The sequence below is a fragment of the Buceros rhinoceros genome, unplaced genomic scaffold, assembly GCF_000710305.1.
Source record: "Buceros rhinoceros silvestris isolate BGI_N320 unplaced genomic scaffold, ASM71030v1 scaffold19707, whole genome shotgun sequence".
NCBI lineage: Eukaryota > Metazoa > Chordata > Aves > Bucerotiformes > Bucerotidae > Buceros > Buceros rhinoceros.
The window spans coordinates 31164-42463 of record NW_010423052.1 but is presented as its reverse complement, the minus strand read 5'-3'; the positions used below and the strand labels follow the sequence as shown (position 1 = coordinate 42463).

The window sequence follows — 11300 nt, the reverse complement described above, 5'->3', positions numbered from 1 at the left end:
GATGCGGAGCTGAGCTGTGCTCTGCGCTGTAGCATCAGCTACACTGATAATGCTTACGTTCCCAGTCACTGCGATTTCCTTTCTTTTATTTAAATTTTTTATTTTTAAGTTTCAGCAAGAGGTCACTGCAAAGACCCAAACAACGTGAATTTTCTCTTTCCCACCATCTTCCATTTTCATCTGTACGTTGTGTAGTGACTGTTATTATAGCACCTGATTCTGCTGCTGGTTCTCTGCACAGACAACCATCAATAGTCACGTTTCACCTGAGAAAACCTACCAGAGAGAGCTGTTTAATATATGTGCCTTAACGGTGGGGACAGAACTCACAAGAAAAGCTCACAAGAAAACATGTGGTATCCCTGAAACTCATGTTACGACAACATTAAATCATTCTTTCCTAGAAGAAGTCCCGGAGTCTTTTTGGAAAAATGGAAATTTTAACTCTGAATTGTAAGATGACTTTTTTGAAATGGTATTTGGGTGGGAACTGGAAAATAGGTCTGGTGTACAGAGGCATAACCCACAAAATGGAAACCTGTGTCTTCGACTGAATTGCTTCTCCTTTGGGGGATTAAACTATTTTAGTTAGAACAACATTTTTAGTCTGGGAATAAACGCACTCCTATCAAAGTAACCCATTACAGCTAAATCTGTGGAGATTCTGAACCTCTTTCAGATGTGCCCTAATTTATTTTAATTGAATGGTTCCCATGAGTGTTAAAGGACTGGAAAAAAAGCAAGCAGTGGGGTTTTTTTCTATTTTCTGTCATCTTTAGGGAAGTTATTAACCTTCAGGTTAGGGACTGTGTCAGTTTTGTATCACATGGTGAAGGGTGTTATCTTACTCTGTTGGGACAGAAGGTTTGGAAGAGCCGTCGCTTTGGTCTTGAATGTCTCCAGAGCTGAGGACATAATTGTCTGTTCCACTGGCTTCAGATACGGAAGAAATAGTGAAGAGTGGCGTAGTTGTACGGAGCTGAAAGGGTATGTAATGTTTCACTTCCAGACTGATCTCATCCTTTACCTAAATGTGTTCACGTCCAGGTAGTCCTCGACTTGTGATGGCAAATGCTCTCCGAACTCCTACTTTGTGAAGGAGCTGTTAACTTATTCCCTGTGTCAGTTGTTGGCTGTGAGGAGCACTTGCTGCCTGACACAAAAAACGCTGTCTGATTTAGTGTGATTACCTACCCACCTGTGAAAGTCTGGTGTTCAGTCTTTTGTTCTCTTTATTGTAATTGAAGTGATGTAGTTGAGGAGGGAAAGGTTGCGGAGGAAGAAGCAGCAGGGTATGGGCGAGACTGGAGCATTTGCCTTAAACCGCAGGAGGTGGTAGGAGACTGACAATGGCGCGTTGCTGAGGTGGCTGGGAGAAAACATCAGCAAAGCAGTCTAAGCTATGGATCTGGTTCTAGCAGCTGTGTGACAAGTCACTTTGATGGCGATGAGAGTCAGGGCTCCAGGGTCTGTCTCAGTAAGAAGTGGTAAGAATTAGTGATTGAAACAATGTCTGGGACAGCATCGAGATCATCAGAACAGTCAAACAGCTTCCCCTTGTGTTGGAAAGGAGTCCTCAGACAAACCCCTGGTACAGAATGAGTCCACATTCTGCTCCCTCAAGTGACAGCACAAGCACCCAACTGCCTTGTCTTAAGCCGTTTCCTTTTTCACAAGTGCACCCATTGCTTGGGTGCTTCAGCAGCCGCCCTGGGGCTGCAGGGAGCGGGGGGTTCTGTCCTCTCTGACCGGAGCGCAGAGATTGCAGTGCCTGGTTTTGTTGTGTTCTCATGCTCTAATAGCTTGTTTTGCTTTGTCTCACTTATGCTGTGAAGTACCAGCCACAGTTACCAGAAGCCCTTTTTGTTGACCAATTTCCATTTTTGACTAGCAATAATTGTCTTTTTATACTTCACGTTATGGGTTGCAGTGAAGCTGAATAGTCTATTGTGAGCTATTTGTTCAGCCCTACAAAGAAGTTCTTGTTTGAGCACAGCTCTAACAAATGATCTAAGCAACTCTGATACAAAAACTGTTCAAAGTTGTTTTTTTCGGTCTTTTAAATAGTTTATTTTTATGTTTGCTGGTAACTACTCCATGGATTAGGCAAATTTATTTTTTGATACGGACTCTGTCTTTTTCAGCATTCTTAAGAAGTGACGTTCTGTTTAGCAGATGGCATTTGATTTCCTGCGGTGAGCTCTCATGGATTTGGTGTAGACTTGAGGATGGGGCCACAGTTAATGAAGAATAACAACTCCATTTTGGGCCAGACTCCTACTCCAGTTAATCTCCACGCAGGAGACACTCGTTCAAGGCTAGTGGTTCTAATAGGCGTCAAACAGAGCAGCAGATCAGAGCTGAGCTTTCTGGATGCGCATCCTCCAGTCTCGTAGGCTAAGATGCTTTAAGTCTAATTAGACTTTGGTAAACCAAGGAGGTTTTTGTGAAACCAGTAAGGCTTGGTTTCTGGACTGCAGCCCATTTGGACTTGCCATGTAATAGGTATCAAATCTTCTAGTCAACTGTGTTCTTAAATACAGGTTTTTAGAGCTTTTCTGCAGCATGGTTGAACTTTAAGACCTTCTTAACAAATATGGGCCCTACACAAGTGTGCAGGGGGATTACTTATCTGCTTTGCTCTACACGTTGACTTGTGTACTTGAGGTAGAGTTATGCAAAGCTAATCCCAGATTAGTGCCTCTGCAAGCAGGAGGGGTAAAACTGCTCCATAGCTGAGCTTGTGAAAGCTCTAATGTGTATGAAACAACGCACCTGAGGTCCCCAGAGAGCGGTGATTTTTATGTGCCACTGAGATGGTTGGTTGATGGATTGCGGTGGAATTCAGTTCATGGAGGAGGGAGTGTTGTGCACAGCCTAGATTTATTGTCAGACATGGTGAGCAGTTCGTACCCCAGTAAATCAACTTTCATGAAATGTAATTAAGCTGAAAGTAGAGACCAAACCAACTGAGACTTTAATTTTGAAGGCTAGATTTGCGCAAGGAAAAAAGATGGATTTCAAAATGAGGAACATGTGGCTTTCACTTAAGATGTTTTTCTTTGGTTTTTTTAATGTTTGTTATATTTAAGCAAAGAAAATGTGACTGAGGTTCCCTAAACTAGAAAGTTGGTTGTTTGTTTTTTTTCAGCGTGGATGTGTGCAGAACAGCTCTGGTAGCTTTTGCTTACTCAGCAGCTTTCTGCGGACATTAGGCTAACTGCCCAGCTTAAATATTACCCTCTGCAACTTGAGCTTTGTGTGTGTAAACGTATGTAACACGTGTGTGATACATGTATGTGTGTGTACAAGCTGATCTTGTGTATGTGTATAAATACCTATTAATACACATAAAAAATAAGCACATGCAAGTGCATTCAGTAGAAACAAACCACTTCACTGTCTATGGGGACTTACTGTCCGGCTGAAGCGAGGAGACGGCTAGACATTTGATCCTTGCATCACCGTGGCAACTGGCCGGTTATCCCCAGCTAAATACTGGAGTAACTCCACTGACTTTGAGTGTCAGGCTGCTGTAAAACGCATCTAAGGAGAGAAGGAGCTTCACTGAGCTCTGGTGTCTGCTGAGCAGTGCAGAGCAAACCTGCGATTGCCCGTGGCTGCAGAATGATGCTGTAGAGCTCCTCCTGCAGCAGGTCAGTCCTCTGTCCTTGGCCAGCTGTGGAGCCCTTCAGCATTTTCCAGCAAACTTCTGCGAGGAAGTTTTGTTAATTTTCTCAGTGATTTGGGTGTTCTGGGCACCAGGTTTCGATGAGTAAAACCGAAAACGTGCAAGAGAGTAGTTTCTGCTTGCTTGTTTAACTAGGCAGGTTTCTATTTCTGTGTGCTTCATTTCAGGAAGGAGGTTGGAGAAGGGATTCCTTCCCAAGACCTTGATGCTTTTGACTATTGGATTTTAAGTAAAACCCCTTTAACAACCACATTCTAGCTAGTAATTTTATCTGTGTTACAAGTAACGCACAGGGGCTTGTACCTGTTTAGAAGAACATCTGTTTAAAACTGACTTGTGATACTGGAAATACTAAACAAATACAGTATCTGAATCTCTTAGCATCTTATTTAAAAAATTGACAAAGTTATTACAGTCTGAATCAAGGGGCCGATCTCACTCCTGCTGACCAACCCTGAGTTGCTGCTTGGCTCTTAGGCCTAACGTAAATCAAAGAGCAAGCATTTTTTTCTATAAAACTTCACTTTCCTCCACTAGATGGTTTTCAATAACCTGCCATTTTAATACTGCACTGCTTTGCTTTCCAACAAAAGCAGCACGTCAAAGCCTGTAAATCGTGCTTGCTCACAGCGAGAAATGCAGTGCAAATAGGATGCTCTAGCTTCGTGGGACTCTGTTTTCCAAAATAAAATTCCAGAAACTGTTTTACGATTCCAGAGAGGATTTTTACAGGAAGGAGTCTGACCAGCTGCTCTCTTGGTGTTTGGTTGTGTAAGAATTGTCAGGTGTTCAGGTGTGAGTTTTTTTGAGGGGGATGGTGGTGGTAGAAAACAAAACCCTTGCAACATCTGATTTATGCTTGCTTCCAATGATTGCACTGTTTCCTCTCCTGGATAAGTAAAACCGCAGCTGCTGCTCTGCTCTTTTGAAGGCTGCCCTCACTAGAGGGAGGCTGAACCAGCAGGCAGAACGTACGCTTGGAGAAGCTTCCCGTCTGCGAGCTCCTGGCCGTTGGGGAGTGCAGCTTTTCTGCCGTAGAGATACCAGACTGTGCAAAACATAAGATGCAGTTCTGTATCTTAGTTACCATACTGAGGGCTATTTTTTAGGCTCTGAGGTTTCTGAGGGCTGCTTGCATACTAACTGCCTGGAAGCTTAGTGCCAGAATAGATGTTTTCTAACGTGAGAATCGAATCTTAAAGCCTCTCTCTCAGGGTAGAACTGAGGTTTGTGTGAAGCTCTGCAGCTCCTGGGGCCCAAACAGTGGGCTGATTAGTAGAAGGGATTGCTCAACAAGCTTTTGTTCGGTTGTTAGAAGCGAAGGAGTTTTGTTATTTAAGTAAAAAATTTAGATATATGTAGGTGAAAATGTTTTATTCTTTGTCATTGTGGGAACTGAATCACTTTCTCCTTTTTACTGGTGTAATGCAGGATAACGGTGATTTGGAGAACTTCTGGGTGTTTGCCTCTATCCTTTGACTATGGAGTAAATGAAGTTTTCATAACCAGAAATGGAGACATTGTGCTTTCTGATTTTCTTCTTCTTCTGTTAGATCCCCATACGTGACTAATCTATGAAATGGCAGAGAATGGAACAGATTGTGACCAGAGGCGTATAGGAATGATCAAAGAACAGCACAATGGAAGCTTTACAGGTAGGTGAAAATGGCTTCGTGTTTTCAGCTGGTCAGCTTGGCCTGTAAAACGGTCAGCACAGTGCTCGAGAGGAATTTGTCTTGGTGCACTTTATGCCTGGATAGTGTGAAGGGCCTCCAGGCCTGAATCCATCTTGGAAACTTCAGTCATCTCTAAATCTGAAATCTGGAGGGTTTGTGTTTTGTAAAGCCACAGAACAGGTCTGTGGTGTGTATTTCCACTCAGTTTTCTCTTGCACCCCTTTCTCCCTCCCGAGTTCTTCCTCTGTAGTTGATATGCCTGTGAGCCCTGTACCGCTGGCCTGGGAACCCACAGGGGCTGCCGCAGGGCTGAGCTAAAAACCTGGACTGTGCTGGCAGATATGTGGCTGTAAAAGTCAGCCTGTACAGCCCCTCCCTTTGGCACTGCAAAGTTAGTACTTGGTAGTAAAAACCTATTTTACTCTGGGAGAAACTCAGTTATTAGTCTTCCAATTTCTAGCTTTTCTGTTGACATTTAGCTCTTTTGTTAGTAATTTATCCTGGAACTAATAACCACTTCGTGTCCTGTCTCACCTCTGTTTTTCCTACTGGTATGTCTGAAGTAGGCTGGAGTTAGCCCTTAGGACTCATGAAAAATAGCCTGAGAACGTTACAAGAAGAGCCTCGCGTCACTGAATTATCTGTGCTGTGTAGTATAGAATATAAATTTAGTTTGTTTCCTGCCAGCTTTGAATGTGCCAGTTCCATATTTAAATAAGTTTTGTAACCAAGTGATTTCTCAAGTGTGCAGCCTTACACCATTGTCTGTCATGACCTTTACTAAAAACAAGGTCAAAGCATTTTTAGGAGACATTAAATGACAAAATAGAGACTACAAATTCTTGAAGCAATGAATGTGACCGAATTTAAAGAAGAACCGTATGTGTGTATGTATGGAAGAAATCAGTTCCTTTTACTTCCATCATGCTGTAGCTCTGAGGGAATGTGGATGTTATCCAGTATTTGCCATGGCAGGATTTCTGTTAGTTCATCTAGAGCAAGTGATGCTTTAGCTAACAGCTAAAGAATACAGAATGAAGTGGGCCCTGTGACCAATGAGGTATGCAATTTCTGTGTAAATATTAGCATCTGATAAGGCAGCATGTTTCAATTACTGGAATAAGACTGAAATAATACATCTTAGGTTAGAATATGCTGGGGATTCAGATTACATTAATGTTTTAAATGCAACAGCTTTTTACAGATTTGAAATCCATGCATATTATTGCAATGCTTTAATTGCATACAAAGCAGAATACATATGGTTTGAGTTTGTGTGGTAAGTGATGTTTAAACAAGTTTGGTGTCTGGGTGCAAGAGTTACTTTTGTGTATTTTTTCCATTGTTTTGTGATTATTTTTCCCCCCTCTCTTATTTCAGGATTCATTTGCTTTAAAAGTGTAAATTATTACCACTCATTAGCTTGACAACCTTTGAGCAAACTAGTCTCCTCCAAAAAATAGCTGGAGTTTCTTGATGCAAAATAGCCCATTTGTTAGCAGCACCTTTCTTCTGTACTGGTGTGGTCGTGTCCAGGGACTGCTGTTACCGGAGTGTTGAACTCCACGTTACAACCACATCACTGCAGCTAAAAGCAACCAAACGTGCCCTGTCAGTCTGGCAAAGGGCTGCAGCTCCTTGCCATGGGAGCACATCCTGTCTGCTGGAGGAGCTGGGCAGCGAGGCCAGGCTCGCCAGGGCCTGCGGGTCCTGCCTGGGAGGGTGGATGCTGTGATCCAGTTGCATGGTGATGGACGTGTACAAAGAGCACGTGTAATTCAATCTCATTCGATCGGAGAAGCCTGGGAATAGCTTTGGAAGAGAGTCAAATTCAAAAGTTCAAAGTGAAATGTGGTCCGTAGCGGGTGGTAAGAGTCGCATCTGACCGAATTTATTGGCGAATTTGTAACTAGTAGTGCAGTACCTTGCACAAACGCTGAGAGATACCGCCGGCTTTTCGCACCCCGGGCCAGTCAGGTTCTTGAATGGTTGCCAGCTATCAGACAGCTTATCTCCTTTCCTGGAGGTCACCCGCTTTCTGATGCGCTTGGAGCAAGTGCTTCGTGGTGAACAGAAAAGATGACTAGGAGCTCCATTAACTTCTTCACAAAGAAAAAAAAGAAGGGAAGAATGTCGGTATATTTTTGGGTGGGATAGAATCTGAACTGTCAACCTGTGCTTTTACATTTCTGTTGCTTTTCATTTGCAGAGTCCTCTTTGAATGAACGGAAGCGAAGGGACCGAGAAGAGAGGTCGAATATTGTACTGTGGAAACAGCCGCTTGTTACCTTGCAGTATTTTTTCCTGGAAACTCTAATAAACTTGAAGGAATGGACCATAAAGTAAAGATAATTTCTTTAACTTCTACTAAGCGTTCTGGGGAAACCCATGCTCTGATTCAGTAGGTCATTCTAACATCTCGCTTTCCCTGATGATTCACAACTTCGACATTTTTCTTTCAGAAAACATATTTATTTTTGTATATTTTTTTCATATTTTGTCAGTGGAAGAAAATTGCAAACTTCCTTTCTGAAGAGTTGAATATTCCAGTTTGAAGGAGTGGGACAGTGTTTAGGTATCCTTAAGGCAAGAGATATTGCACTTATGACTGCAGTGTTAAGTACTGATCTATTAATATATGTGTTAGTATCGCTGAATGATCTTCAAATAGCTCAGCGAGGGCAGGGTTCAGGATTATGTGGAACTTGCAGTGATGTTTATGATGCTGCAAAGAGGACTTTGCTTCTAAGCGATGTGGTCCCTCTCATGGCAGGAAAGTACGTATTAAAGCGCTTCCCCATAGCATTATTTACATGCTGGACAGAACGGGCTGTTGTTCCAGCTGGAGAATTTGTGAGTAGCAGTCGTAACATCCCCTACTAATGCTGAACTGCACAGCTATTTCTTAACACACTGGGCTTGAGAGGGTTCGGGGTGCCAAAAGGCCAACGTCAGTAAAATTGGCAACTGAAAAAGCCGAGAGTAGCAGCCACCCTGGTGCTTGTTGGTAACTAGCATCTCTTGCTTTTGGGACTGAGTTTACTATCATGACAGTAGATGGGATCTAGTGTCAGCCCAGGTGATGGTGGCTGTTGGACCACTCCTTTGCAGGGTGAGCCGGACTGGAGACAGTGACTATGACCACTGACCCTCCTGGGCTAGGTTCAGGGTGCTGAGGCGTGAGGTCTACTGAGAGAAGCTCTGTTTGCTGTTCTGATCTTCTGAAATTATTTGTATGACAAATACCAGGTTTACGTAGTGTGATCCTAATGCCCTTTTACACCTCCCCCCAGTGTAACCCCCAAACCTGCTTATTTTACTGTGTCAGGAGGAACTGTCTTTGTTGGGTCTTGCAGTAGCCATTTCTGACAACCTCCAAGCATGTCTGCAAACCCAGCAGAAATAACACTTGAAGTCTTATTTTAAGCTATGACCTGGCTTCCTAGCCCTCAGACTCCGTTACAGTCACATCCTCTGTCGTGCTGCATGTTTATGTTCTTCAGCACTAGCATGGCAATATCTTCACAGAAAATGCTGATTATTATAATCTATTAAGCTGAGACCTCAGATTGACTTAATGATCTCCTGGGTTCCAGCTGAGGAAATTGATTTAAATGACAATCACTTGAAAATCCAATTGTCATACTAATGTAAACAGCACAAATAATTGCAAAATTAAAGTTAGAGTGACATTTTTTCAGCTTGCTTAATACAAAACATTTATGCTTGTTTTCCTGTATTACTCACCTCGTGTTTCTATCTTTTTCTGTCTCTCTAAATAGATAAGTGATGTTCATAGTTCGCCATTTCATGTCTGAGATTTTAAAGTGATGACAGCACTTGCTTTTTTTATAGCATTAGGTGACAGTACAGTAGCATTTCCCAGAAAATAATAACTGTATTTGCTAATCTGCTGTGTGTGGCCACATACACGTCAAGCAGAGTGTGTATATAAAACTAAACAGGGCCAAAAGTAATTTGGTATCAAACTACAGAGGAAAACGCTTTTCTCCCCTTCCTGTAGTAGCTTCCTAACGCTTCATAATTAGCTGAAGTGCAATTATTAAACTTTGAGCTGTTACTAGAGATACTAATTTATCTCAGGGGGATCCAGAGTATTAAGATTTGTTCCTCTTGCTGTCGCTGTGGCTCTCCCCACCAGCACGGTCTGAAATTAGCACTTCAGTATCCCCCCGCCAGCTCGTCCCTTGCCCCGGGCCACTGCAGGCTCTGCTTTGCACTTTGCTGAGCTGCGGGGGTTGTTGTGGCCCTGTGTTTGAGAAGGTCTTGGCTGCAGAAGCTGAGTATTTGTTTTCGGATTGTTTGTTTTCAGACAGTTACTTTGTTTTTGTTTATTTTAAAAAATAAAATATGCATGGCTGAACTTTGATCTCACTTGACAGTGAAGCTGAGATTTTTCTGTGAAGAATAAAGGCTCCCCAGATATTTTCTTGGGAGGTTTAAGCTTTTATAATAGCAAATTTTTCAGCTGTCATTGTCCCCACTGACTATGTCAACGCAGACTCAGTCTACAGGGATAACTAAGCTGCTTTGAAATGCATGCTCAATTGTGAAAAACCCTAACTGCCATTTGTCTTTTAAGATTGTGGCATCGGCGAAGTATCTTGGTGTGTTTTTTACTGATGCTTGCAGTGCTTACAGCTACGTATTACATTGAAGGAACACATCAACAGGTACGAGGCTTTCAAGTCACTTTCCTTAATGACTAACACTTCCTGTCCCTGTGCTGAAGTAGATGTCCTGGGGTTGATGTACCGGGTCTTCGTGAAATTGTAACGTATCTTTTGAACTCCTGCTTGCTGAGGGTATTTGTTTCTCACGTCACAACTCCTCCCTGTTGCCTGTGGATGAGTTGCATTTTAGAGATGGGGCCGATCAGCTGGATCATTTGATCTATTCGGTTGCGTCTGTAGGTGTTCCACATCTCCGCTCCCAAATGAGAACACCTCCAGTGCTGCAGCACTCCTTCACGTCTGCTGTTAACAAGCTTTTAATGGTGGTGCAAGCTCTTGAGATACAATTTTAAACTGAGTCACGATAAAACATTGTGATTCCCAAGAAACGTTTCTTCTGCTTCTACGGAAGGGTCTCCTGACCAGCTGGGATAGGTGTAAAGTGCTTTCATGGCTCGAATCTGGTTCTGTGTTGCTTCTCATACCCCCATTGCTTATAAATGCTTGTTTAAAGACTTTTTTGTGCTTTGTATGTGAAGACTGATGTTTTTGCATCACTTGAAGTGTAAGTCAGTGCTTAAGCATAAGGAGATGGTGTTGTCTACACCTTTGCCCTCCCCATTTCTCTCCGAGTTTCAGGTTTTCCCTGAGGACACTCAGTCCCTTTAACCTTTCAGAGCATTTCCTTGTGCAACTGAATCATCTCACCACTGACTCTGAAATCAGCAGGTTCCCAGTTTCACAGAACTTGCTTACATCCATTCTGCTATGTGCTCTGGTGTGTCACTGGCTGCCGGAGGGACGTGCAGGTCTGAAACAGGAGTCCCAGCTTCCCAGGACGGGCCTTGAAATGCAGTGAAATGAGTTACTTCAGCTCATCGCGTTCTCACTCACGCAGTTTCCTGCTTGAGGCTTAAGCTCTTACATGCAGAGCAGGTTGGTAGGTGGTAAATCAGTGGCGTGTTCCTGAGGAGCACATACCTGCTCTGTTAAAAACTGCCCTGGTTGGTGGCCACGTCGGCATGAAAGCCGGAGCACGGTGCACTCAACATTTGCCACTAGATGGCCCTTGCAAACTGGTGTTGAGGCCCGTGGCCCCTGAGCTGGCTGCTGGGCCTCCAGCCCAAGGCTTGGCAGAGCAGTGCTGCTCAGGGTTCCCCTCAGCCTGCTGGGGACAAACCTGTGCCTCTGGTACTGGCGAGGGAGTGTGGCCCGCAGGGTCCAGCCCGTGCTTGGGGC

The 11300-nt window shown here is 43.4% G+C and overlaps 1 protein-coding gene across 1 annotated transcript in view; it reads left to right on the top strand.

Moving 5' to 3' along the window:
• Positions 1-5245: 5245 nt before the first annotated feature.
• The window catches only part of LOC104497090 (vacuole membrane protein 1-like), a gene marked incomplete at its 3' end in the record, with an annotated part of 25314 nt that continues 19259 nt past the window's right edge, over positions 5246-11300 (top strand). The window contains exons 1-3 of the mRNA XM_010140302.1: positions 5246-5346; positions 7577-7709; positions 9971-10061. Coding sequence (XP_010138604.1) covers positions 5271-5346; positions 7577-7709; positions 9971-10061 — 300 coding nt within the window. The remainder of the gene's footprint in view (positions 5347-7576; positions 7710-9970; positions 10062-11300) is intronic.